Raw genomic sequence first — 26,753 nt, 5'->3', positions numbered from 1 at the left:
TTAATTTTTTTTCTTATTATCTTTGATATTATTATTTTTACTAAAATATAATTTAAAATAATAATAAATTTATTAACCATTCTCCATAGTTTTTTTATATTGTTTTTTTTAATGAAATTTTAATAAGAGGAGCAATTTGAATATTATGAAAGCTTCACTTTTTAGCCTTATATATATGAATTAGATACTGTTTAAAATTGACCAGGTAAAATGAATCTTTGGAATCTATGCAATTTTCCGGTATATTCATCCAAATGTGACTGTTCATGAATTAATGGTGGATAATATTCATTGAGCTAATTGGAAATTTCAGGTATTAATTTCCACAAAAAATACAAACTATATGATACATTCCCGTTTAAATAAATCTCCCCCATATGAAGTTTTATGTGACCAAACATTTTTCTAAATTTGAAACGATCACCAACCCTAAATAAAATAAAAGGGCAGTACTGCCCTCAATTCCATATTTCTCTTGGATGTGGATGATACCTTCCTCCTAGCAGGAATCTCTTGGGAAGTCCCTTCCTGTCCTCTCTCTCTCTCTCTCTCTCTCTCTATCATATTTTCGCTACTTCTACTTCCTCCACGCAGCAAACCACAATTTCCCCACCATCATCATGTCTTCTCATTCCACCCAACTTTTTCTCTCTGCACTTCCTCTAACTCTTCGACCCACCACCTCATCCTTCTCTGCCTTTAATCAACCAAAATATTTATCGGGTGAGTTCCCAAAACTTTTCATTTTTTGCATAATCTATTTTATTGTTTTTTTAAGTTTCTCTCCGACCCACACATCTTTGCTTTCTTTTTTCCCTACAGAGAAAAAAAACAAAAGATAGAAAAATACTTCCAGACCTTTTCTATTTTCTACCCTTTCTCTCAGCCATATGATCACTTTTACCTTGTTTTCTTTTAAATTCCCTACTGGGTTTTATTTAAACATCTACAAGATTGTCGATCTCTGGTTGTTCCGATCGATCTTGTTTTCTCATCATTTTCTTTTCATTTTCCTTCCCATTTTCTTCCATGTATGTTTGGTTCCCCAGAAAATTCAAGAAAAAACTGGTTGGACTTTCTTTGTTTCACGGCTTGCATGCAGAGGAAGATCTTCTCAAATTCCGATCATTTTTTGAGTTTTAATAGTTTGGTGTTTTATCACAAAAAATCTTGCTAATTGTAGTTATGAACTTCTCTCATATATTATTTTGTTGTATTAGACTCTGTTCTTGAATACGATCTTCTCTTTAGAGATAGCTAGAAGCTGTCTTCTTCTTTTCTGTGTCTTCTTTTTCTTGAACTTCCATGAGGTGTGCTGTCTTGGATTCTCCTCTGTATTTGGCAAAACCTCGTATATTTCACCATGCAAGCAACTGCCACATACTCTCTGCGACCGTTTCTTTGCATTAGACCTTTGTCTTTGTCCCATTTACGTGATTTACGTCACAGTAATTAAATTTCATTTATCCAATTAATGTTATTTCCGTTACAGTAATTAAGTTTTCACCACCTTTCCTTACAGGTGTTTGGCTATTTGGCGCTAATGACAAAAGAGATTTTCGATCCAAATGCAGTGCGGTTTCCAAATCCCGCACTCAAGGTGATCATGCTATAGTATTCTTTTATACTTCTATTATTTCTTTCCTTTTTTTACATTTTTTTTTTTACTTTTTACTGTGGTTGCTTCGTAAATATATACATACAGTTTTATATATCCTTATCTATGTACGATCAGAATATGCAGACGTGTTGCAAAATGGTCTGCCAGTGATAAAGTGGCATGAGATTGTGGAGGATGACATAGAAGGAGACGAAGCTCCTGAGGTACTAACAAAACTACATTTCTACTTTCAACAATATTTTACCTTTCTTTCAACTTCAATTTTTTTCTTCTATTTTTCTGATTTTTCCTTTTTGTTTTGAGAAAGGATTTTGGACAAATTAATAAGATCAAGCAACATGTGGAGACCATCAAATCGATGGTGGAGTCGATGGATGACGGAGAGATTACTATTTCGGCGTACGACACCGCTTGGGTGGCGTTAGTGGAGGATGTCGAAAGAAGTGGCTTGCCACAGTTCCCATCCAGCCTCCAGTGGATTGCCAACAACCAACTCCCAGATGGTTCTTGGGGAGATAGTGAGATCTTCACTGCTCATGATCGCATCATCAACACCATAGCTTGCGTTGTCGCACTCAAATCATGGAACGTTCATCCTGACAAGTGCGAAAAAGGTAACCGCTAACTAACCGGTCAATAAGTCAATACAGCGCTAACGACTAGTTTGGAATCTTATCCGGTCATTTTTGGGTCATCTACTGTGACCCTTTTTTTTTTTTTTGGCCGATGTACACGTAGGAATGACGTATTTCAAGAAGAACATAAGCAAGCTTGGCAACGAGAATGCCGAACACATGCCGATCGGGTTCGAAGTAGCTTTTCCTTCGGTTCTCGAAATGGCTAGGAGTTTAAACCTGGACGTGCCTGATGATTGTGCTGTGTTGCATGAGATTTACGCCATGAGAGATCTAAAGCTCACAAGGTACATAGCACACAAGTCTCATAAACTTTTGGAATTTTTAAGTTTGTTATTTTTCAAATTAATTATAAAGAAACCTTATCCACTGTGGATATATTATAATTTGGTCTGCTGGGTGTCTGTGAACTTTTGTACATGGTGTAATTATTAATCCTGGGTGTGCGCGGGTATGGGGAATAGGATACCGAGGGAAATAATGCACAAAGTGCCCACAACACTTCTCCACAGCTTGGAAGGAATGGCAGGTTTGGACTGGGAAAAACTTCTAAAACTGCAGTCCCAAGACGGCTCTTTCTTGTTCTCCCCAGCCTCCACTGCCTATGCACTCATGCAAACCAAAAACCCCAACTGCATGAATTATTTGTCCAAAGCTGTTCGCAAGTTCAACGGCGGAGGTAAGCAAGTGTGTCAGTTTTGCGTGCAAATAAATAGTATTATCCAAAAATCTGTTTAACAGTTTAACAGCATGCATGCCATTTGTGACTTCGCTGACCAAAGTTGGCCTCTCGAGCCGAATGATGACCCTAATTACCTTCTTCTATTTTATTTCAGTACCTAATGTATACCCAGTTGACTTGTTCGAACACGTATGGGTTGTGGATCGTCTGCAGCGCTTGGGAATCTCTAGGTATTTCGAGCCGCAGCTTAAGGAATGTATTAATTACGTAAGCAGGTGCGCTCGACAACTTACATTAATTTGACTAGTTTTTCAGCTTGACTGTCTCATTGTCGCATAGCGTATAAATAAAATTAACAAATATATTTTCTGTTATAGATATTGGACTGAGAAAGGAATTTGTTGGGCAAGAAATTCGGAGGTTCAGGATATTGATGACACAGCCATGGCATTCAGACTACTCAGGTTGCATGGCCACCAAGTGTCTCCTGGTAAGTTTTGTTACGCCATGTGTAGTAATATTACTGTAACAATCTGCATGCATAGGTAAAGGTATATATGTTTCTACTTTCGTTGGTTTAGTTAACAAATCTTGTTAATCAACCTAATTTGGTAATGAGGACAGATGTGTTTAAGCATTTCAAGAAGGGCAATGAATTCATCTGCTTGGTTGGGCAATCCACACAAGCTGTGACTGGAATGTACAACTTGCTTAGGGCTAGTCAGGTGATGTTCCCGGGAGAGACAATCCTTAAGGAAGCTAAGGACTTTTCAACCAAATTTCTGAGGGAAAAACAAGCTTCTAATGAGCTGCTGGACAAATGGATCATCACGAAGGACTTGCCCGGCGAGGTATATATAAAACATCAATTTTCCAAATTAGTTCATTTTTAATGAGAGAAATAGAGGGGCGTTTCAGTCTTTTCATTTCAATTTCGGGTCGAATTCCAAATTTACTTTTCAGTAAAAGAAATCAATAAGATGCCAAGCAATTTTCCGTTAAGGTCATATTTTTATGCGGTATATGCTACCAATTTATTTTATAACACAAAACCTTTTGTTCATGTTATACTCTAGCTAGTTACATTACTGACAGTAAATATTAAACTTGTTGTCTGTTTATATTATAATATAAAATTTGTAATGTCACATATTGCTATCACAAACTTCCTTTAAAGAATGCGAAAGAGTATACATATACGTATGTTCCATATATCCTACTTTCCAAAAATAAATAAGAGTATTCTAAAGAGAAAGGGTCAGAAAAAAAAAGTTGATATTATACTCTAGTTACATTAAGATTGTCGTCTTACTCATATTAGAATATGAAAATATACCCGAAAAATAATAACGTCCCTTTGCGATGTGTAAAGCAACTTACAACCGCGATTTGTCTTTTTATTAAGATTTATGCGTGTCTTATTGTACTCTCCAAAAATATAATAAGAATATTCTAAAGAGAGAGGGCAAATCAAACAGGTTGGGTACGCACTAGATGTTCCATGGTATGCGAGCTTACCTCGGCTGGAGACCAGATTCTACATCCAGCAGTACGGTGGCCGTGATGACGTCTGGATTGGCAAGACTCTCTACAGGTATTTTTATTTAATTAATCAAACAGATGTCACTCAGTATTACGGTCTGATGGTATTCCTCTTCACTTATAAGTGAGAGGTTTTAGGTTCGAATGTCGTAGATAGCGAATTCAATACCAAATTAGGCTGCCTATTGTGTAGTTTAACCAAACTTTCACTCTTTAATGTAAAAAATATCGATATACTCAACCAAAAAAAAAAAAAATCAAACAGATGATCTGCCCCCGTAAGGGGACAGCATATAGGACTACCCGAATGAATAGTTAATTATTAACTAATTATTTCAATTAATTATTTGATATTTTCTAATAATTTTGAACTTGGAATCTAACGACTTGTTTGGTTCTAGGATGCCTTACGTAAACAACAATTTGTATCTCGACCTGGCAAAACTGGATTACAACAATTGCCAAGCACTGCATCTGATCGAATGGGACAACATTCAAAAGTATAAAACCTAATAATATTATATTTATGAATAGAAAATTATTATTAATTTTTGGGACTTGATTTTTTTGCATGTATACGATATTAAATTACGACATATATATGCAGGTGGTACGCTGAATGTAAACTTGAAAACTATGGATTGAGCACAAGAAGCCTCCTCATGGCTTATTTTGTTGCGGCATCGAGTATTTTCGAGCCGGAAAGAGCCAACGAACGACTTGCATGGGCTAAAACGACGTCATTAACTGAGACAATTGGGTCTCATTTCAGAGAAAGAACTTCTGAGCAAAGGAAGGCCTTTGTACATGAATTCAAAACTAGGTAAGTGAATGTTATACAATTGTTGTTTGGTCTCTTGGGGTCTTATTCATCTGCCAGACACATTTGTGCCAATTCCAAAAGTAGGGTTCATTGCTAGGGTACCCAACAAAAGGCTACTAGGTAAACACAGACAAATCTTTGACCAAATAATAGTGTCATACAAAGCACCAAATAATCTACGCAAAAGTGGAAGTCCCAAGATTTAGATCTAGTAATAATGCACACCATCCATGTTACCAATTATTACTTTCTGCATCACATGATGGAAGCTACTGATACCCACTATGGTTGTTGTCGAGAAACACTACTTCGCTATTTTTGCGTATTAAATTGTTATTTGTCTACAAGGAATAATTGCGTACATAGAATAACGACCCTTGTATTTTCCGTTGTCGTGGAAGAGTTTTAGGCATTTTGGATGAGGCAGATTTACATGTGGCTTGTGTTACAGGAAGATGAATACCAACAAGAAAGGGCAGGGACTCATTGAGATCTTGCTGACAACCCTACACTGCCTCTCGTTGGACGCCATGGTGGCGCATGGCCAAGACATCAGCAACCCTCTACGCCAAGCTGTGAGTTTCTAGCAAAACATCCACTTTTTTTAGGCTTTGTTTGGCTGCCAAATCTCTATGTGCATTACCCAACTATTGAAATTAAACATTTCTACTGATCCCTAGCTAAAACTTTAATTTTGATTTTTTTTTCTTCTGTTTTTTCCTTTTTAATAAAAATGCAGTGGGAAAAGTGGCTTCTGAAGTGGCAAGAGAAAGGAGATGTGCACCAAGATGAAGCCGAGTTGCTGGTCGAAATGATAAATCAAACCGCCGGCCTTTTGCCTTCAGACGGGCTGTTGTTGTCCAGTCCAGAGCATGAGCAACTTTTCAAGATCACCAACACAGTTTGTAACAAACTTCGCTGCTACCAAAACCAAAACCATAAGGTCAGAAAATTAAACCTATTTCTGCATTAGGGTTAGCTCCTTTCTCCACGTTTTATGTTGTCAGGCTGTTTTTATATATTTTTTTTTCTCTTTTATTTTCTCAGGTGAATGAAAACGGCAGCTACATCAAGACAGCTCAGGAAATCGAACCAGAGATGCAGCAGCTTGTGCAAATGGTGCTGCAAAAGCCTTTAAATGGTGCCATAGAATCTTCGATCAAGCAAACCTTTTTCACGGTTGCAAGGAGCTTTTACTACTCTGCATGCTCGGATCCTGGAACAATCAATGGCCACCTTACCAAAGTACTGTTCGAGAGAGTATTCTGATTGTTGTGTATAAGATTAGGCCCCAGAGCAATGCCTCTTTTAGTCATTGCATTTGTACTCAGTTCAACCCAGAAAGGGAAGTAAAAGTAAGTCATTGCGCATGTTCTTTGTTTTTGTGTGGTATCTGATGTGTTCCTCAATCACAACGGGGGAGAAACAATGAAAGTGAAGAAGGAAAAATTAGGGCTGTTCCCTTTCACGACAACACTTTAAACACGGTTTTAGGGTTTCACAGTAAAAAACACTTACAAACTTAAAAGAGAACAATCCTTAGGCTCGACTATTATTACACCCGATGTTATTTACCCGACGTTGTTTCAGGACTTATTATAGAATTTGATCTTGAAGTCTCACTAACATTAACAGTTGTCACGGGAGTTAAGCTAAAAAAATTATTAGAGCTAATTCAACTGTCCAAGGAATGAAGACTTGCATGATGGGATTAAAATGAGAAGCAAAATAATGCACCATGCATGCATCAAGATCAATAATTACAAATTATAGAATAAATATAAACAAGTAAGGGCAGAAACACAAAACACAAAAGGTGATGGACACATCGAATGAGATAGACATTGTTGTCTGTCCATCAAACCCCTGCGGCAAACCAAATGAAAATTATCATAAAAAAATGAGTTCATCAATTTCAACCAAATTAATAAAACTGTGGTAAAAGCAACCATGATTAGTGAGTAAACAAACTGTTAATTACGAGCTTAACTAGCACATGAATACCAAAGCAAAAATAGCCAAGACAAACACTCTCACACTCTCCAGGAAAACGTCAACTCAAGTCGAATCCAAACACGGAAAAAGAACTGAAGAATTTTCAACATATATTGTTAGCATGAATACCTAAAGCTGATATTTTTCGAAGCAGCCAATCTCAGTGAGGATCGTATATACGGTGGTTTGCACAAATGTGGTTACTGGACAAATAGTTTAGTTCTGTAAGGAGTTTCATATCTTTCATACCTGTTGGTTTAAAAGAAAACTAATGAAAATGGCTTGAAAACTTAGAGTTTTAATGATAAGGACAAAATAAAGGGTAAAGTGAATAGTACCAGGATTGACTTTTTAGTGTAAAAATGTGGTTTTTCGTTAAAGTGAACAGTACCATGGGATTTTCGTTAAAACTCCCTTGATTTAATGGTTTCCTGCTACGTGTAAGCATATTAACAATGGTGGACAATATTTGCATACATAACCCATGAAACAGTTCCTGGATTGGCCTTCACCCAAAGGTGGAAGTTCACCGAATCCCCACATCTCACATCTTAAGATCTATTATCTAAAGAGGTAATGCACATAACGAGTGTTGTAGACATACGTGTAGAGCAAATTCTCTGCTAAATAACATCTTATAACGCAAGGCTACGTATCCCCAATTCCGATTGTAGGGTATAATCTCTCCTAAATGGCAGTCATATCACATCAAGAAGTGAGGTCCCATGAATGTAAAGGCAAGAAGGGTCTACCAAAGCAAAGACATAAGGTATAGAGAGAGCATAGATCGATGGTTGGCATCATGATGTCCCTCCGTGGTTGAGTTCAATCATGGAATGGAGTCCTTAAAATGTACTCCCTTCTTTTTTTTTTTTATCTTAATCCAAAAAAGCACTTGACGAGATTGGATGGTGGGTGTGCATGTAGTGGAACCGCGGAAGTGTGATCTGATCTGAGGGCCACGACAGACAATGACAATGGGCTATAAGAGCTTTGAATGGGAAAAAAAAGCAGGAGGAAGATTTTGAGTATCAGAAGCATGAGACGCCAAAAGCAATATGACCATGCTTTTGGAGATTAACCCAGTTCGGCAAAAGTGCTTCACCACCCCAAAAATCCCCCATATCTTGCTTTGTGGCTTTTGATGGTTGGTTCAATTTGGATCATGACGAGGGCACGTGAGGCATATCTTCAGTTGCTACTTTGTTGCGCAAGCGGCAAACATGTCATTTCCGCCCACCTCCCGCAACATGGTGGGTGCACTGCACACCCTTAGCCAAATATGACAATAAAAAGAAATCCCATTTCCCTTTTCCTTTTTTAGGCCCCCCACGAGAGGGAGATATGGTATTCATGGGTCTGACGCGTGGACCGCGTGACCTGTCCGGCCACTCAACAATACCCCTTGCATCAAGAGTGGGACCAACATAGAGGCTATTAGGACCTCAATGTAGAGAGGGTTCTCTATTTGTGTGTATGGAGAGATTTTTCAGTGTAACCAGCACACTAGATGGTACACTACATGTCACTATACAATTTGTGAGATATAACGGTCTCTCTATTTGTACACTACATGTTACTATAAAAATAGAGTGGTCTCTCTATTTGTGTGTATGGCCAGACATATACATGTTCCACCTGCCAAACCAAAGAATTTCTCCGCAAAAGGTCCATGAGCACGTAAAATGGGGATCCTATCAACTTGTTCCTACCTGGATTTCTATCACAAGCAATTTCATCTTCTTTTTCTTCCATGAAAGTCAAATGAAAAGGGATTCTAGGCGTTTTGGTTGGACCGTAGGAGACATAACATTTAGCCCATTTAGCTTAGGCTAGGTTTCCTAAAAGGTAAAAAGTGCCAAATAAACAAGATTTACGGGCAACTCATTTGGACTGGATCTCAACATTTCAGTTGCAGCAACCCACTTCCCAATCATCTCGATGGACTTCCGCCTAATCAAATGAAATCGATTTTGTACACATCGAACCCAAATTTGGAGATTTTTTTTTCCCCTTCTCTTCTCTTTTCTAAGTTAAATTTGGAGAAAAATTTATTTTAAATGAGATGCTTCAGAGGTTTTGAAACCGCTAATACACGAGATAATCTTCAGTAGGGAGGCCACATGGTGCAATCACCCAATAACAAAATTGTAACAAATCCGCTACGTTTTAGTGTAATATTCATCCAAATCACACACTGGGATCCTCAGTTTCACAAAAAGCCATAAGCACAATGTAACGCATCATCATCATAACACTTAGCAGGAGAAAACAGATTTAGTCATACTCTAATTCGTCAGGAGTAACTGGCCTTTTGAGGGGAATGATTGACTTCTTTTCAACGTCCCGAGATAATGCTTTCCTCATATCTGAAACAGCCACAATCACAATAGGTGAGAGGCCACACAGTTTAACATAAAGAAATTTGGATGGGGGCGACTCACCTAACCCATCTTCATCCCCTGAATAGTACCGTAGCACTCGTCTATAGATTACATAACCAAGCTGTGGGAAAAAATAAAAGCAGAAAACAAGATAGATAATGAGCATCACTTGTCCCAAAGGAAATTCCAGAAATATCCAAGTCAATCCATGTCTGGCTCCCACAAAACTCACATAGAACCCCCGAATCATATACTTATGTTCCACATGGAGTTCTCAAAAGGTTCCCATTCTTATATTGATGTTCAAGGAATTATTTTCATATCTGTACAACAAACAAGATCCTCCTAACGAAATCGTAAAAATGGAAAGTACGCTAGAAATACAGGGAACCTACTTTCCGCTCATTTCAATTTTGGTTGACAATACAATGCAAACCATCTCTACAGTTAATGAAACATTACCTTTTCATACATCTTTATGGCAGGGGTGTTTGATGCTCTCACAAAAAGATCAACAAAGTATCCCTTATCACTGCCAAAAGAAACTTCTCGTTAAAGAGCTGATGCATATATGAAAAAGACTGAAAAATTACACAACCCGGTAACACTTCATATTGTTCTCAACCTAAAAACTGATTCAGAAGATGAAATGCTACGAGACTCAAAAGATGGTGGAGAATTCAATGCTCACTTCGATAAGATAGAACAACATAAAAAAAAACAGACGTCATAATAGTCATAGGATCATTTCACCTATCAACATGTCTGAGCGTGTTAAGAAAAACTATGATCAGGTTTTCCATTATTGCAATTTGCAAAATAATGATTTGTGCAAGAAGATGCCCAAGTTTCTACTCCATACAAAGAAAACTATTGATATATGAATTGAAAGTTAATCTTAATCAAGGTATGCCCCTCTTACATCTTATCGCTGAATTCTTCAAGCAAGTTCATGAGCTTCTTGGCCAGTTGCTGCCTGCGATATTCTGGAGAAACGGTTACCGCAGTTACATGACCATGCCATGACTCACCTTGCCCCTCAACCTTTCCCATAACTGCAATCAAATCAAAACCAGATAGCTATTTATACACCTATCAAAACTAAAAACAAAGCTTAGAAGGAAAAGAGAAAGAGAAGCTAATCACATTAGCTCGAGAAGAAAGCCAACAAACGGTCGCCCAGTGGCAACATCCAACCTCTATTCTTACCTAACCTGAATGAATAAATGAGTGAACATCTCACACGCCTCACAACACCGCTTTTTAGAACAATCGGTCATACAAACCTATCTTAGATGCTCAATAAAATGCTGCGCAAAATTTGATTCTTAGCACACCCCGTACCCTAAACAACAAGGACCCATTTCTTAATCTGAAACCTCTACTCCCACAACCTTGGTAATTGGTCCAACCAAGTAAACAAATTTATACCAACATCGATACAACAAACTTAGTAATTTTACGACAGAGAAACGAAACGGAACTTGTATACCAAGTGAAGTGCTAATTAAAGTACAATGTTCCTTTCACCCAAATCTAGCATAGAAGAAAAAGCTTACTCCTAAGTTCCCAACTTCTTATTCAGTCATTAACCCTCCATTTTTATACTTAAAATTCAAAACTTTCGACCAGTAACAAACGGGATTGCAAGATAGAATTTGTAATTACGGAAAATAAAACAAATGTAAATTTGCAGGGGCGAAAGCGAATTTGAGAGAGATTTGGTGTGCTTACTGTAACCCATGATTCGGTGTCCAGGTGCTTCGGCAACGTGAAAGTAGTCGGGCCATCTCGCCAAATACGTCATGTAAAACGACATATTGAACTGCAAAATCACCAGATTTATTAGAAATTTGCACAACAATTTCAGGAAATTGGAGAAGAAAAAGGAGAGAACTTTACGGTTTCAGTGAGGTGGTCGAGATTCACAGAGCTGAATCGAAGAAGATCATTGCAGCAGAATCTGCGTATCGTCGTCATCTCTCTCCCTCTCTCTCCTGGATGCTTGAATAGTTGAATGAATTCGACCGGGATTTCGGGTCGGTTTTACCGCTGGACAAATAGGACAATGAGGTTTGGGGAATTTGCATAGTGGCCCCTTAATATTTTCCCAGTCAGCGCCTTAACTATACAAATTAACAGTTAAGTGCTCATTCTTCATATTGTTTACAATTTGCCACCCTCATCCATTTAAATCCACTTTTCTATTAAACAATGGCACGCGTAAAAAACGTGCGCCTTTTTCAATGAGCATTCTCGTCATTTTTGCTGCTAAACTAGGCACAACATAAACGTAAAATGTTCTGAGTTTTGATTTTAATACGTTGAAATTATTTTTATTTTTTATTTTCATGAATTAATAAATTATGAGAATTAAAGTTCTGTATTTTAGTTACTAATTTTTCATGTGTTTACTAATATATATATATATATATATATATATATAAAATGAGGATCCCTTTTGCATAAAGGGCATATATATATAAATTAAAATGGTGTTGTTTTACATTAAAATCTATGTAGATGAAGAACATTTTTTTTTTTAAAAGGGAGACAACTAGTGGCAAGTCACGGTTATCCACCTCTTTTGGGGTTGAGAATACTCATATAGGCATTTCAACCTCTCTAGCCACAAGTCTGGCTTCCACACTAGCAGTGGGTTTCGAACCCAAAACCTCCAGTTTTTAGTTTGAAAGAATCCTCATAATCTACCATTTACTACTGAGCTACCAGCTCGTGGTTGTAGATGAAGAACATTTCATAAATAGATCCAACTTCAAGTGACCCAGTGTACAAAATGACGAGAATGCCCTTAAGTATGGGTGCCAATTGTAAAATAATGTGAAATTTGGGTGGTTCATTCATAAAAGGATTTTGTTCAAGTGCCATTCATGCAATTTTCTCATTAGGTTATTTTAGACCCGAACCGAAAACCTAAATTGCGCTCCGTTTACTACCCCACACCAAAAAGTATTTATGGCTTTCTCGATCTATTTAATTCAGGAAAATCAAATCATCGTCTTCTTCCCCAAATCCGAAATCCCATTCAAAACCCTAGATGGACCTGCTGAAGGAAGAAATCGCCAAGAAACGGCAGAGGCTCAAAGAAGACACCGGCGGCAAGCGATTCTTTAAGCGCTCCGAGATCGAGCAGAAGCAAACCCAGAAGCTTCGGGAGCAAGAGAAGCGCGAATTAGAAGCCAAAGCCCAGCGTCAAGCCGCCGCGTCCAACACCGCCTCCGCAAACTACTCTTCCGCCGCTAATTCGAATTCCAATTCCGCCGCAGCTTCTTCCTCCGCCAATGCATCCTCCAATGCCACCGCGTCGAAGTCGTTAACCGATGAGCAGAACATCGACAAGATGAACCTTCCAAAACAGGAGGTCGTCCGCCGGCTCCGGTTCCTCAAGCAGCCGATCACTCTCTTCGGCGAGGATGATGACGCCCGGCTCGACCGGCTTAAGTACGTGTTGAAGGCTGGTCTGTTCGAGGTCGACAGCGACATGACGGAGGGGCAGACGAACGATTTCCTTCGCGACATTGCGGAGCTGAGGAAGCGGCAGAAGTCGGGGCTTGTGAGCAAGCGGCAGAAGACGGAGGTTGATGGTGGCGTGGAAGATGGTGAGGGCGGGGTCCGGGAAGACGATTTGAGCGCAGATGGGTGCTCTAGCGGCGTCGATGCTGATAAGGATTTGAAGCGAATGAAGACGAATTTCGAGGAGCTGTGTGATGAAAATAAGATCTTGGTGTTCTTCAAGAAGCTGTTGAATGAATGGAACCAGGAGCTGCGCGAGATGCCGGATGCGGAGAGGAGAACTGCTAAGGGGAAGTCCATGGTTGCTACATTCAAGCAATGTGCCCGCTACTTGCATCCTCTGTTCAAGTTCTGCAGGAAGAAGGTAAATTGATTATTGCTTTCTGTGTTTTCATTCTGTTTCGATTATATTTAGCTCAATGATCAATCGCTCAACTTATATACATTGCGCGAAAAGAACTTGGAAATAGACATTGCGTGAAAAGAACTCGGAAATAGACAACGAAGACTACGCTTTTAAGTGTGAGAATCATATCGACTTAATAACAAGTTAGGAAAAGAACTCGAAGGTATGCTCTTAGGTGTACATTTTTCTCACAATTGAGCGTAGAATGTCAAAACCCTGTGCTTTTTTATTGCTGTAGTTCTCTTTGGATTGTATAGTTTTAGTTCATTTGATTTTTGGATATGGAGCATTGAATTGTTGTATTCGATTTGCAGATCCTTCAAGATGATATTCGCATAGCGTTGATGGTGGTGGTTCGGTGCTGCATGAAGCGAGACTACCTAGCTGCAATGGACCAGTACATCAAGCTGGCTATTGGGAACGCCCCTTGGCCAATTGGTGTCACTATGGTTGGTATCCACGAACGTTCTGCCCGTGAGAAGATTTACACCAACAGTGTGGCTCATATCATGAATGACGAGACAACTCGGAAGTACTTGCAGTCAATCAAGAGATTGATGACCTTTTGCCAACGACGCTACCCAGCCATGCCTTCAAAAGCTGTGGAGTTCAACAGCTTGGCTAATGGTAGCGACTTGCAGTCTCTGCTAGCATCGGAGGAGAGGGCAGCCTCTAGCGGAAATCAGGTTTCGGAGGAAAGGCTTCTGATACTGCCGGCTCCATAGAAAATCTAGTCATGTATATTTGTGTGAATTTTTTCAGCGCACAATCAAACTGAAACTTCGTTATGAAGATAGTTCGCATCTTTAATTCAATCGAAATCGTTAATCGATATTCATCTGGATTTAACATCTCGTAGTTCTATTCCTTAAAATTAAGATTGTTTTACAATCATTGTGAATGCATGGAGAGGGACAGAGAGAACAGAGATTATTGGCTCTTCCCAAAACCAAAAGTGTCTTCAACACCATTGTTCACCTTGCTCCGCCGCTCGGCAATCATATCTGCATACGCCTGGAAACGAAAATGACAGAAACTTTAGATGCATACGTGGGTTATGCCAGTTGACTAGGGTAGCGAATTTGCCCACCGAGAAGAGAAAACAAGAAAACAAATAATAGAGGGAGTGATGCCCACATACCTTAGGGTAAGAATAGAGAAAGATGTACCACCAGGTGCTAATTAGTAAGGTTGCCAAGATTGTCACTACTCCTGAGTGCAGAATCAGCCAGCTACCACCAATCACTACCACTCCAGTCAGCGTAATTGTCCATGGCTGACACCTGAGATTAACCAGAGAACCTTGTTATTTCTCTTTCGGGTCTGTTTGGAAGTACTTTTAAAATGATTTATAAGCGTTTTTCAAATAACCAAAAGCGCTTCTGATATCACTTGTATAAAAGCACTTGGAAGTAGTGTTTTTCCAAAGAAGTGACGTGCTTTTAACTAATGCTCTTATGAGCAAAAGTGCTTTCTAGATTAGCATTCCGGAACAGACCCTTAACTGGGTAACCTGAAATTCAATTCCAACAGTGTCCCCAAGCTAAGACGAATACAATAAAAACCGAACCGAACCGAACCGGTCCAAAACAATACGAAAAAACCTTATTTAGAACAAGCAACAGGAAATTAGGGAAGAGCGAGAAGAGGGTGAAGGGCTCACCAGGATGGCTTGGTGTCCCAAACGGAGTCGTATTCAAGAGAAAGGTAGTTCATGTAGCCATCCATGTCATCGACAACTCCGTCTTCGTCCAAGAACTGAGACTCTTTCGGGTCGATTGAATTGTTGCCAAAGACGACGACATTTTCGCTGCGAAATCTCGTCGGCTTCGGATAAGTTACGGAGATGTGTGGGCCGGAGACGGGGTTGCAGAGATGGGTTTGCGCAGAGGCGAGACGGGGTCGTGGTGGAGAATGGAGGGAGAGAAGAGGGGAGAGAGATAGAGTTCCCATTTTGTCATATTGTCATGATAAGCAAAATATCTGTTTGCTATATAATAATGCTTTGCTTGTTACTCTATTTTTTCCCTTTTCTTTTTTAACAATGCTTTATTACTAAAAAATGAGTAAAAATTTCTACTTAAAATTTTTCAAAATTTATCTTCGTTGTCAATTTATAAAATTTTGTGTTTATAATTAGAACCATTCATATTATAAATTATCCTATAAAAATCGCATCTGCAAAAAATCAATTAAAACTAAGATTGTTTAATTATCAAATTGTTTAAAAACAAATGAACGGTATTGGTAAAAGCATTACAAACTGTCTATGTATTTGCTACGATAGATTGATTAAACGATCTTAGTTTTAATTTATTTTTTGCAAAGATGATCTTTACAATGTAATTCATCGTATGAACAATTCTGATCATAAGCACAAAGCTCTGTAATTAAAACATTAAGAGTTTTGAGTATGAGTTCATACTCATCTTTGAGTAGCCAAATATTGTTCTTTCTTTTTACTACTTTGATATTATTTAAAAAAAAAAAAAAAATTGAAATTCGAATCTGGATATAAAGGGACGAACATGCTACGGTAAATTAGCCTCACTCGCACATGCAGTTCTCTGCTTAGTTCGCTAGTGAGTATGAAATTTAGTAGCCAAAAGCTACAAAAATTCTACAATGCACCGGTGAATAAGCTGCATTTTCTCAACGGATGGATGGATTTCTGTCCTTTAGTAGGCAAAAGACCACGAAAATTCTATTATGCACTCGAGAATGGGGTTGAAATTGACGCAGAAGATGCAATCGGAATGGCTACGGAGGGTCTTAACGCACTCACCGACGGAGAAACGAGCGTCCCAGATGTGAAGGGTGCGGTCGTTGGATAACCGGGCGAGGTCGGAGATGCCTTCGGAGTGGCCGAAGAGGCGACGAAGGAGGGTTAGGGAGGAGGCGGACTAGAGGATAACGGTCTTGTCGAGCGACGCCGAGGCCAGAAGGCTGGCGTCGGAATTTGGCGCACGACATGGCGTTTTCGTGACCGGGGAGGATCCTGAGGTGGCGGTACGGCCTGTAGGGTGGCGATGGTTGGTCACTGCCACTGCTTGCCATCGCTTCTCTGATCTGCTTTACATTCACACTAAACACACACTACATTATTGGGTACGATAATTTCACCCACTAAATTCTTCCCGCGGATACACCCAACACCAGACTTATTTTTTTTTCTTCAAAAAAAAAAAAAAAGGATATAGCTATTGGCTTCGTCAATAATCTATTCTTTCTGAAACCGAAAAGACTTACGAAGTCATTTCAATCTTTTCTAACCACTATTTTGTTATTCACTAAGCCAAAAATCAAACTCAAGACACGCCGTTTGAAATACGTCCCCACACCAGAATATTGGGTAATTGGTAATTTTTGGCACAATTTCCCCTCAATGTATAAGAAATTCTCACGATCCTGCTTTTTTGGTCGCCCATCAATGATTTTGATTTCAAAAGTTGATATCAAATCAAAGGGCGCGTGACCATGAATTTCTTGATCATCGGGTGACCGAGATACATTTCTGGTAAACAGTAAATGCGAGCATGAAGAAAGATAACTAAATTCATCAGATACAATAAAATCAGTTTCAAGAGATTTTTCTTTTGGTGAATAGTTGAGGGATCTTAATAATTACGTACAAAACGAACTCATGCTCAACGGATAGGCTAACAAATACGTTGACATCAAAGAAATGATAGAAACAGTATACTTCGAAGACCATGTTACTCTGTATACTGGAAGATACGCGGACGAGAAAAGAACAAGTCCACCAGGGAGCTTCCCATACGAGCCTAGGTTTGGCCACATACGGTTGTTAGATGGACAAGGAGGGTGATGGCAGTACACCTAGTGTCCACGAGTCTTATTTTTCGATCATAGTTAAAGCTAGATCTCGTATAGGGCTTCAAATCTTACACTTCGTAGGCACAAAAAGGCACTCTGTTAGAGGAATCACAAAGAAAGAACTATCAGTAATGCAAATCAATAACAGATTGTCGTGCAATGAAGATAATATTAAGTGCAAGATAAATAGAGCTGATGATTAATTTATCGCTACGAATCATTTAAAATCCCACGCTTCATTGGGAGATGAGATAGTTCAAAACAACATACGAACAACCGACATTGTTGCAAGATGTATGCTTATGTGTGATATGCACACCTCGAGCATGTTAGCCTACTCTAATTTGCAGAACTTTCGTCTTGCATGAGTGCATGAGCTCATGCAATATGTAAAATAATCACAAAAAAGATCACTCTGCAACTTATTAATTTGCATGTGTGTGTGTGTGTGTGTGAGAGGGTGAGGGAGAGAGAGAGGGGTACATGATCCATTTGGCGGCCACAGATTCCAATCCTTGCCATGCTTGGTTTTCTCCTACACGGCCACATAGTCTACCTCGTCTGAGCTTTCATCATAAATTACATAACGAGCATCCTCGTTGCCACTACCATGATCACTATTGTAACTGCTCTCAGAAAAACTCACGAACATTGAACCATCAGATAAAGGACTGCTCATCTGTGATGCCGAAGGCAGACTGAGATCACTGTATGGCTCACTGTCAAACATTGGGTCCATGTCTGGGTAACTGCAAACACATTCAGAACCAGAGACAACTATGATAATCCAATTTTCAAAGACCTATTAATTCTATATTTGGAAAAAGAAAACTAAAATAGAACAACAAAGCTGAAGTTCCATTGAAATACAACAGTTGAAGAGTAAGCAAACCTTCCTTCTGGTGGAAACTCAGCCAGCAGACAGAGATTGGGCCTTTCTTCTAACACCCGCTTCGAGGGAATGGTGCTGCAACAAAATTGACAAAACAATTCACTGTTAAAATCTCTGTGTGACACAATAGGAACCGAAGATCAAATCCCACCTTCAGTAAGGTGGTGGTTTAAGAGATGGGAAAGCTCTAGTCCATTACCTTAAGGTGTGGCATCTCTGAATCCAGTCATCCTCAGACGCCAAGCCTTCTCTGTTAGATATATCCTGTTTGAGGCAATAGGAAAAGTAAACACCACTTTGAGCCCTAGAACTTTACATGCATGCTTACACAACAAGAATATGATGATATTTTATACACCTACAAGATGTCTAAGGAACTTGAAATCCCCAGCAAGAATAGCTGTCAAAAACCGAGTTGCCTCCACCTTCAAAATTACAATTTAGGCTTCAGATAGAGAAAGAGAGGAGAGGCACAATTGTAGAGGCACAGTCCGAAGTGCTCACCTTGTTAAAAAAAAACAATTGATAAAAAAAAATGCTCACCATTTTGAGATGCATGCAATCCCGTAGAATCAAGACTTCCAGCGGATTCCCACCTGTGCTGCTTCCAAGGTTCCTGAAAAATATGAAGTTTCAATAAATCTATGATACAGAAACTTAATAAAAAATCTCCTCTATCAAAGATAACTGACCTTAAAAATGATCCAGTGATCGAGTAGGAAGTTGAAAAATCAACGTACTTTAATTTCTTAAGTCCCTGAACAAGTACCCAGACATTAGATTTCCAGTCTGACAAAACGCAGTTATTTCACCAAAAAATTGTTGTCAAATGTATTACTGCTCCCAGACCTTTACTCAATATGTAATAACTCATGTAGCAATTCTATCTACATATTGTTAGGATTCTACTATAACACAAAATAATATGATACTCGGGGGTAATGTTTCTTGAATTTCCCAAGACATACCTTAAGAAGTATACGAACTTTATAATCATGCAACTTAAACCCTCTGAAGGCCAATGATGTTAGATGAGGGCAATTGTTCACCAGATCAACGCAAGTTGGTGATTTCAAACTGTCATCTCTACCTGGGATTTGTCAAACATGTGTAAGAATAAATTCTGAGAACATAAGGTGGGGTTCCTCATGAAGAAGTGCAATACCTGATTTTGAAGATTCAAAGAACAGACGCTCTATTGATTGACAGTTTGCACTCACTGACAGCAATGTTTGCCTCAATTCAACATGACTGAAGATTGCACAAAATCAAAAATCCCGTAGTGTAATCCAACAAACAAGATTACATAATGTTAAGAACTGAACTTACAGGCCAACAATCTCCAAATCAATGAGAAATGGGCAAGCCATTAGTGCTCCACAGAGTGACATAGTATCCATTCTTTCAATATTGTAAAGGTGCAACCTCCTCAGAAGAGTCCTTACAACAAGCAAAAGAAAGTATAAGATAAACAAGTAAGTAGCAAAAACAAAATTTTCAAAGTCTTACAATTCAAGCATACCCTGGAGTATCAATGTTCCCACATAAAGGGCTTAAACAGGATCTAGAAAGAATGGATGACTCCTTCCCTTGTCGAGATCTCTTATCATTCCATGAAAAGTTGGACACGTCTACAGAATTCCTGATGGTATAAACTAACGGTTGGCAAGATCCAATTGGTGTAGTTGGGCCTGGAACTACCCCAAGCTTAAGAGACCTGAATATTAAGACGGACACATAGACGGGAAAATGTTATGAAAATGAGACTATCATATGCTAATGCAACATCAAATTAGCGTTAAAATAAAGTATGAGATTAGAACTGTAAACTACAGAGATGCATCAAAGCTTTCACTTGACACAAATGCATGAGCAGACTGTTAAAATTGAAGTTTTTGTTGGGTTGAAAACTCTTACTGGAGAGATTTCCCAGCTCGGTGGATCATTGTGGAAACTACCGCATTGTTAACTTTTGGGACAACTGTTGTCAAGTCAATATTGGCATAACAAGAGGGATCCATGGTACATTTATAAAACATTGAACAAGTAGCTGCAGCATAGCATAGGCTTTGTGTATCAAGCATGGAAAAGACCTGCATATCAGCACATGTACTCAGATAATGCATGTATTTCCTATCTAAATTCCGACAAATAAAGTACTTCTGGCATGCAAAAAAGTTTGACCCTAAAACTAGTTTTGGATGAGGGTTTAGCAAGTGCCACTGTACTTGGGCCAAATCAGTTAGAAATGAACTAGAAAACATTAGATAGCGGATTTGAAATGCTTTACATGATCATTACAAATACATAAGGAAGGGATTTGAACATGTCTCCTTTCATAGTGCATTTCTAATATTTCGTAGTGCATTTCTAACTAATTGAGCTTAAATCCTTGGTATTTGCAAACCCCTCGCCTGAACATTACCCACGGATTGACATGTCCACAGAATATATGAGAAAATACCAGCCTCACGCCAATGCCAATCATACTTTCGGTTTCGATTTGATGGGGTACACTAATCAGTAATCACAAAGAATCACATATGAATTGTTGAATCAAATCATTATGCAGCAGAAATATCAGTGATCAGGCAATTAAACACAACCCACAAACACAAATCAACCAAAATGCAACTATCAAATCTTCAGTTTCACATGCCCCAAAAACGAAAATCAACATTTCTATTCAAATCGATCCCCAAAATCCGAACAAATTACGCAATCAACCCGCCGGATTCGCATTCAATTCAGTTCGATTTCGATTCTGCGTACCTTGATAGTGAGGTCGGGAGGGAGAACCCAGGCGAGTGAGTTGTGCTTGGAGTCCCGCTTCCTGGCGGAGCGCTTGGCGGCCTCGAGGAGGACTGAGCCCAACTGGAGGGCGCGGTCGATGAGCTTGGTCTGATCGGCGTCGGATGCCCGGGACTCGAGGAGGCGCTCGAAGGAGAGGTCGATGGTGAAGGGCGGCGAGTCGGAGAACTCGAGAAATGTGTCGAGGAGGTGGTCGCGGTCGAGCTGGTTGAGGTTCGGGGCTCTAGGGTTTTGGGAGGGGCAGGGTCGCTTCGCCATGGATGACGGGCTGTGCAGCACGGTATCGGAGCCCCGTTATCACTGCATCAAATGCTTTTCTTCTTTTACTTTTCTGCTTCCAACCATTACTAGATTCCATAACATCATTCATTCTTACGTCATCATTTTACGTCAAGTCGATTGCACATTGTAATACGAATAATGTTAAAGTATACGAATGCATAATTGATTTAAGATATTGTTGTCATGAAAAATATTAAAAGAATTATTTCAAAAATGAAACTCTCTATAAACTATATATCACTTTACAATTTAACGTTGATTTCTGTGCCAACATTATATGTCAAAAACGTGAAGTGACAAATAATCCATAAAGAATATCACTTTTTATAGAGTTTCTTTAGCATTTATCTCGTTGTCATAATGCATCTACCATAATAGGTAAAAATTATTCATGGCATGTTTACATTTTTGGAATGGTGAAAAGTTTTGAATTAAAAAAATGATATGACCGAAGCTGAATAAGATAAACTAAACTCTTGAAGTAAGAATTGTAGTAATTGCAACGAGAATTGTTATTGACACTAAAAAATTCTCAATTTGCACTCCAATATGTAAAGAAAAATATACTTATAAGGAGTGTAAACTAAAATTTTTAAAATGCTAATAACAGTTTATATTTAAACACTTATAAATTTTTTTATTATAAGTAATATTCTACATTAATTTACGTCAAAGAAAATAGAAAGGTTTAAATATAGAACATAATAGTGAATTAAAAATCTTGATAATCAGAACAACTCACCAACTTGAAATAATAGCAAAAGAGTAGAAGAAAAAACTCTAAATAGTTTTGATACACATTTAAATAAACATGCCATTAGAATTTTAGTCATAGAGACAAATTTTTTAGTTTGAACTGACAATTTATATGTGAGCTAGAGGCCCAAGGTTTAGAGGATATCACATGCCATAAGGCCCAAAATAATTAAAAGGAGCAATTGCAACATAAGTAAACCCAACTTCACTATCTCAATTCATAATATTACAGAATTAAATATGTTTTAATTGCTGCTCAGTACTGCGGTCTAGTGATATTCATTTTTACTTGAAAATTAGAGGTCTTAGGCTTGAATCTTGTGGATGGCGAATTTTGTACCAAATTAGGCTGTCTATTGTGTGATTTAGCCAAACTCTCCCTCCCTGTAATATAAAAATATCGATGTACTAAAGAAAATATTTTAATTTGATCTAAAATAGTACTAATGACTTTTATACATCAATATTTTACTCTACATGGACCGGAGATGGTCTTAAATATTGAATTTAACACAAATATAGCATGTTACTAGAAACCTTAATTGTTTAATGTTCATAGAACACATCAAACACTCAAACCATTCAAGTTTTCTCCATCAAAGTCAAGTTTCATGATTAAACTAAGAGACTGAACCAAACCAATTACTCTTTTTCTTCAAACGCATACCAAATTAGGCTGTCTATTATGTGGTTTAACCGAACTCTCCCTCCTTATAATGTAAAAATATCGATGTACTAAAAAATGTTTTAATTTGATCTAAAATAGTACTGATTACTTTTATACATCTATATTTTACTCTAAATGGACCAGAGATGGTCTTAAATATTGAATTTAACACAAACATAACATGTTACTAGAAACCGTAATTGTTCAATGTCCATAGAACACATCAAACACGCAAACCATTCAAGTTTTCTCCATCAAAGTCAAGTTTCATGATTAAACTAAGAGACTGAACCAAACCAATTACTCTTTTTCTTCAACCGCAGACCGATTTAAAGAGAATTTGGTGGGATCATGGGTGGAGACGGGAGAAAGGGCAATATATCTGACCTCTTTCTATGTGTGTAGCTGCATAACTACGTGATTCGATAGTTAAACTCTAAAATTTGTCCTAACCACTGAATAATGCATATATCTACACATAATTTTTAACCACTCTAGCTACATGTTGTATTTGCACTCTCTTTTCTTTTTCAATGGAGCGTGAACAATGATAATAAATGATATAAAAGTGGTGATACTTTGTCATTCGCATTCAACCAAATTTGCGTTCCTGCACTCACCTTTTCTCCCCTTGCATTCTCTCTTTGTTTATACCATTGATATGAAATTGCTAAAGGAGAATCAATAACGAAAATAAAGAGAAGAGTCAAGAAAAAGAGAATCGGAAGCGAAATTCAATATCCTTCAATTATGTTGATATAAAACAAGAGAGTAAAGACTCATAGTTTGTGTATATATAAGGTTATTTTCCAAGCCAAAAACATAAATTTCATTTCAAGTATTTGTGAAACCCCGACAATAATAACAACAACAACAAAACCTTACTCCATTAAGTGAGGTCGGCTGTATGAATCCTAAAACACTACTACGCTCGATTTTGACGCCTAAGTATTTGTAAAACCCCAAAAACTGAAAACATAACTTCTTGCTTTTCTACTTCTATTCATTCTTCCAAGCATGCAAAACCAGTGAGAACCCAAAATCCTGCAACTGGTTCTCTCTCAACTGCTCAGAGGAAGAAGACCAAGTGAACACAGAAGGATCCAGAACTGGCAAACCAGTCCATAAATTCTTGCTTTCATCTGCAGCAACATTGAGGCAAGTTTGGAACATGAAAACTGCATCTCCCATTGAATTCCCAAACAGCCAATTGTGCACATCCCAAAACACTTCAACTCTCATCCCATCTACCACAATTGTGTGGTTGCCTCTGAACTTCCAATTCAACCTCTTCACCTGCATCACGAAATGTTTAGGTCAATAAAATAATTTCATATTTCTGGTTTCGTGAGTGGATACCTTGTTTTTCAACTTAGGTCAATGCCCCACTTACGACTTAGGCAGGCACCCATTAACTTATTTGTAACGCACAAAATATTGATTGACTGAATCCTAATTTCGAAAATGTACCTGCAATACAGTCTTGCTGTCAATGCAGATCACAAGATATGCCTCATGGAGGCCACCTGCAGTTTCACACTCAATTTTCACATCATGGGTTTTGCCCAAATCACAAAACTGTGCCTTTGCTCCATAAATTTTTTTCCCACAAATGTGCTCTCTTTTCGCAACGAATTCGGCTGTGGATTTGGATTTGGAATTGGAATTGGATTTGGACTTGGAATTGGACCCAGCAGGGCTTTTGAAATCCTCCCTCTTCAAATCCCCAAGAAACAGAACAATTTCTTGATCAAACATAAGAGCTAGATAAAACTTCTCTAATGGTTCAGGTCCTGAACCAAACTTGGCATTTGTTAAATCCCAAAAGATGTCAATTTTGGTAGAGTCCACCTCCAAATTCTTCAACCCTTTTCTCTTGGAGAAAATCCATGGCTTAATCTCAACTCTGCAGAGGCAATGACTGGCTGCATCGTCGATTTCAATGGCAAGGCCTTGCCCCATCAGATTCTTGGTCCATGTCACAGTGATCAAACACAATCTGCCCTTTAATTTGCACTGGTAGACGCAGGAAACCAAGTTCTGGGCAGCTTTTGTGGCTTTTGAGGAAGAAGATGATGATGAAAAATCTGCAACTTGAACACCATTTTCACCAAAACAAGAAGGGAAGTCCCTCATCATAAGCATCGATCAACAACAAGATAACAACTTGCAAACGTGAGTTATGCCAGTTGACTAGGTAGCGTGTCCGTCCTCTTGCACCAAAGTATAAATTCCCTCCCTGTAGATTAGAGCTGTTTAGAATATCGTCTTTTATCAAGAAATGAAAGATGGCTAATTTCTTTCAGGTTGTTTCGAGTTTTGCCAAGAACTCCAGGTGAGAAAGAAAGCATGCAGGCAGCAGAAAAATGGGTTACACAGAGAAAATCACTCCACCAATCAACATAGATGACAAATTACGCTAGTTAGCTAGAACAGTGTGTCCGCCAGTCCGAATGCATGCAATTTGAGGTGAAATGAAAGAATGCGGGCGGCAGAAAAATGGGTTCCAAAGAGAAAAGAACACCTACCTTCAAAAATTCAAAACTTGATACGAGCCTAAGCGCCCATCATTCAGATTTTCCAACCTGCAGCTTCAAAGTTGTTCATTCTTTATCTGGGATTTTGCCTTTTGAGGTCCAGAAAAAGAACCAGAATTTTGATAAGAAATTGAAAAACTGAATTGACAGAGAGAGATGAAGTCACATGGGGAGAGGTTCGAGAGAGAATAAACTGAAAAGGAAAGGGGGGGCTTAAAATTGCAAAAGGGTTTGGATTTTGCTGGGAAAAGGTTGGGTTTACATATTACGTTACACAAATGACCAAAAACAAAAAAGTCCTCCCTCATTCATGGCCAATTGGGCACTCTTTCGTTCTTTGTCCATAACCGAAAGAATCATAAATGGGACCACCCCTCCCCTCCTTCCTTTTAACCGACAAAAGATTTTTCAATAGGCTCGAAATACAGACATATATATCATATGTTATTGTATAAGTAAAAAAAATACTTAAAAAAATTTCATTCTACTTGTATATTAACATAAGACATATCGCATCGTATTTCGGACACAATAAAAACGTCATAATTGATATTACACATGCATTGCATTTTTGGAGCTGAAAATACAAACAACATATATTTGAAACTTTAACGTGACTAGAGCAGTATATTCATTTTGTTGTACTCAAGTTTAAATAAAAAACACACCAACATTTGAAATTTTCCTCAGCATGAATCTTTTACAGAAAAATTCAGCAACGCCTCACAAACTTATGATTTTGTTTCAACAATGCCTCACAACTTATGATTTTGTTTTAGTTTGCCTTCACAACTTTCGATTTGGTTACTTGTCTCATAATCTTTAAAAGTATGTGTCAACCTGCCGTTTATAATAAGAAACATCACGCTTTTTCTGCTTTCTCCATTCAAACAGATGAAAATAACCCTTAATTTGACGAAAAAAAGTTAACAGATTTGACGATATTTTCAAAAGATTGGTGGAACTCAATTACCAAATTGAAAGTTCGAGGGCATTGCGAGAACTTCCCCCTTTTTTGGTACTTTTTCCATAATTTGTTGTCACCTACTCACCTTGTCAAGTGAGACAAGGAATGTTTCTTTAGCAAATACAACAAAAATCAAAAGTTGTTTTGTTAAAGTGAAAAAAAGAAAAGGGAAGAGACAACATAATGCTAAATTTACATGCTTATGGCAATGCGCGTTTAATTGATGTGATGCATTTGTTATGCCAACATTTTAATTCTTTGGTTTCAATTTGTTGTCACCATCCATGATTTCTAATAGTAAAAAGCATAAGGGGTGTGCCGATTTGACGGTCGAAAATTAAAAAGATGTGTGAGAAGTAAAATGAGATGTGTGTATATCACA

The 26,753-nt window shown here is 38.3% G+C and overlaps 6 protein-coding genes across 7 annotated transcripts; 2 read left to right on the top strand and 4 right to left on the bottom strand.

Moving 5' to 3' along the window:
- Nucleotides 1-605: 605 nt before the first annotated feature.
- LOC103957280 (ent-copalyl diphosphate synthase 1) lies at nucleotides 606-6,673 on the top strand. 2 transcript variants are annotated; one of them, XM_048586742.1, is made up of 15 exons: nucleotides 606-723; nucleotides 1,523-1,600; nucleotides 1,745-1,824; nucleotides 1,929-2,235; nucleotides 2,360-2,543; nucleotides 2,721-2,935; nucleotides 3,093-3,213; nucleotides 3,316-3,428; nucleotides 3,563-3,789; nucleotides 4,417-4,532; nucleotides 4,882-4,980; nucleotides 5,088-5,303; nucleotides 5,755-5,878; nucleotides 6,043-6,246; nucleotides 6,351-6,673. In XM_048586742.1, the coding sequence occupies exons 1-15, from the start codon at nucleotides 621-623 to the stop codon at nucleotides 6,570-6,572; spliced, it is 2,409 nt and encodes an 802-aa protein (XP_048442699.1). In that variant the 5' UTR covers nucleotides 606-620; the 3' UTR covers nucleotides 6,573-6,673. The 2 variants fall into 2 exon arrangements, with proteins under 2 accessions (XP_048442699.1, XP_009367698.2); XM_009369423.3 differs by having other exon boundaries at nucleotides 1,736-1,824.
- Nucleotides 6,674-9,404: 2,731 nt separating this feature from the next.
- LOC103957233 (N-terminal acetyltransferase B complex catalytic subunit NAA20-like) lies at nucleotides 9,405-11,745 on the bottom strand. Its single transcript, XM_009369363.2, has 6 exons — nucleotides 11,585-11,745; nucleotides 11,417-11,507; nucleotides 10,605-10,737; nucleotides 10,145-10,214; nucleotides 9,743-9,803; nucleotides 9,405-9,667 (listed from the first exon to the last, which is right to left on the bottom strand). The coding sequence occupies exons 1-6, from the start codon at nucleotides 11,660-11,662 to the stop codon at nucleotides 9,576-9,578; spliced, it is 525 nt and encodes a 174-aa protein (XP_009367638.2). The 5' UTR covers nucleotides 11,663-11,745; the 3' UTR covers nucleotides 9,405-9,575.
- Nucleotides 11,746-12,616: 871 nt separating this feature from the next.
- LOC103957232 (pre-mRNA-splicing factor 18-like) lies at nucleotides 12,617-14,466 on the top strand. The gene is made up of 2 exons (XM_009369360.3): nucleotides 12,617-13,580; nucleotides 13,937-14,466. The coding sequence occupies exons 1-2, from the start codon at nucleotides 12,741-12,743 to the stop codon at nucleotides 14,345-14,347; spliced, it is 1,251 nt and encodes a 416-aa protein (XP_009367635.2). The 5' UTR covers nucleotides 12,617-12,740; the 3' UTR covers nucleotides 14,348-14,466.
- On the bottom strand, nucleotides 14,463-15,590 carry LOC103957231. The gene is made up of 3 exons (XM_009369359.3): nucleotides 15,286-15,590; nucleotides 14,764-14,905; nucleotides 14,463-14,636 (listed from the first exon to the last, which is right to left on the bottom strand). Exons 1-3 carry the CDS (start codon nucleotides 15,573-15,575, stop codon nucleotides 14,553-14,555), a joined length of 516 nt encoding a protein of 171 aa, XP_009367634.2. The 5' UTR covers nucleotides 15,576-15,590; the 3' UTR covers nucleotides 14,463-14,552.
- A 1,569-nt stretch (nucleotides 15,591-17,159) lies between these two features.
- On the bottom strand, nucleotides 17,160-21,441 carry LOC103957227 (F-box protein SKIP17). The gene is made up of 13 exons (XM_009369353.3): nucleotides 21,124-21,441; nucleotides 20,269-20,444; nucleotides 19,874-20,068; nucleotides 19,681-19,791; nucleotides 19,517-19,602; nucleotides 19,320-19,441; nucleotides 19,044-19,108; nucleotides 18,895-18,967; nucleotides 18,714-18,776; nucleotides 18,551-18,615; nucleotides 18,352-18,426; nucleotides 17,943-18,208; nucleotides 17,160-17,555 (listed from the first exon to the last, which is right to left on the bottom strand). The coding sequence occupies exons 1-12, from the start codon at nucleotides 21,418-21,420 to the stop codon at nucleotides 17,995-17,997; spliced, it is 1,542 nt and encodes a 513-aa protein (XP_009367628.2). The 5' UTR covers nucleotides 21,421-21,441; the 3' UTR covers nucleotides 17,160-17,555; nucleotides 17,943-17,994.
- A 2,149-nt stretch (nucleotides 21,442-23,590) lies between these two features.
- LOC103957228 lies at nucleotides 23,591-25,689 on the bottom strand. Its single transcript, XM_009369355.3, has 3 exons — nucleotides 25,396-25,689; nucleotides 24,338-25,106; nucleotides 23,591-24,163 (listed from the first exon to the last, which is right to left on the bottom strand). The coding sequence occupies exons 2-3, from the start codon at nucleotides 25,010-25,012 to the stop codon at nucleotides 23,867-23,869; spliced, it is 972 nt and encodes a 323-aa protein (XP_009367630.2). The 5' UTR covers nucleotides 25,013-25,106; nucleotides 25,396-25,689; the 3' UTR covers nucleotides 23,591-23,866.
- Nucleotides 25,690-26,753: the final 1,064 nt, after the last annotated feature.

The sequence above is a fragment of a genome, unplaced genomic scaffold (assembly GCF_019419815.1).
Source record: "Pyrus x bretschneideri cultivar Hongxiangsu unplaced genomic scaffold, Pyrus_bretschneideri_v1 Contig25, whole genome shotgun sequence".
Classification (NCBI taxonomy): domain Eukaryota; kingdom Viridiplantae; phylum Streptophyta; class Magnoliopsida; order Rosales; family Rosaceae; genus Pyrus; species Pyrus x bretschneideri.
Note: the sequence above shows the minus strand (reverse complement) of the source record. Positions and strands in the feature narration are given on the sequence as shown.

Coding starts and splice junctions, on each gene's coding strand:
- LOC103957227 (XM_009369353.3), bottom strand. CDS start 21,420: ATGGCGAAGCGACCCTGCCCCTCCCAAAACCCTAGAGCCCCGAACCTC. Junction 19,603..19,680: donor GATTTGGAGATTGTTGGCCT/GTAAGTTCAGTT, acceptor TGCAATCTTCAG/TCATGTTGAATTGAGGCAAA. Junction 18,209..18,351: donor GAGTTTCCACCAGAAGGAAG/GTTTGCTTACTC, acceptor ATGTGTTTGCAG/TTACCCAGACATGGACCCAA.
- LOC103957232 (XM_009369360.3), top strand. CDS start 12,741: ATGGACCTGCTGAAGGAAGAAATCGCCAAGAAACGGCAGAGGCTCAAA. Junction 13,581..13,936: donor TCAAGTTCTGCAGGAAGAAG/GTAAATTGATTA, acceptor TTCGATTTGCAG/ATCCTTCAAGATGATATTCG.
- LOC103957280 (XM_009369423.3), top strand. CDS start 621: ATGTCTTCTCATTCCACCCAACTTTTTCTCTCTGCACTTCCTCTAACT. Junction 2,236..2,359: donor TCCTGACAAGTGCGAAAAAG/GTAACCGCTAAC, acceptor ATGTACACGTAG/GAATGACGTATTTCAAGAAG. Junction 3,429..3,562: donor TGGCCACCAAGTGTCTCCTG/GTAAGTTTTGTT, acceptor TAATGAGGACAG/ATGTGTTTAAGCATTTCAAG.
- LOC103957233 (XM_009369363.2), bottom strand. CDS start 11,662: ATGACGACGATACGCAGATTCTGCTGCAATGATCTTCTTCGATTCAGC. Junction 10,738..11,416: donor ACACCGAATCATGGGTTACA/GTAAGCACACCA, acceptor ATTTGATTGCAG/TTATGGGAAAGGTTGAGGGG. Junction 9,668..9,742: donor AGGGGATGAAGATGGGTTAG/GTGAGTCGCCCC, acceptor TGGCTGTTTCAG/ATATGAGGAAAGCATTATCT.
- LOC103957228 (XM_009369355.3), bottom strand. CDS start 25,012: ATGCTTATGATGAGGGACTTCCCTTCTTGTTTTGGTGAAAATGGTGTT. Junction 24,164..24,337: donor ACAGCAAGACTGTATTGCAG/GTACATTTTCGA, acceptor TTCGTGATGCAG/GTGAAGAGGTTGAATTGGAA.
- LOC103957231 (XM_009369359.3), bottom strand. CDS start 15,575: ATGGGAACTCTATCTCTCTCCCCTCTTCTCTCCCTCCATTCTCCACCA. Junction 14,906..15,285: donor TGGGACACCAAGCCATCCTG/GTGAGCCCTTCA, acceptor GGTTAATCTCAG/GTGTCAGCCATGGACAATTA. Junction 14,637..14,763: donor TTCTCTATTCTTACCCTAAG/GTATGTGGGCAT, acceptor TTTCGTTTCCAG/GCGTATGCAGATATGATTGC.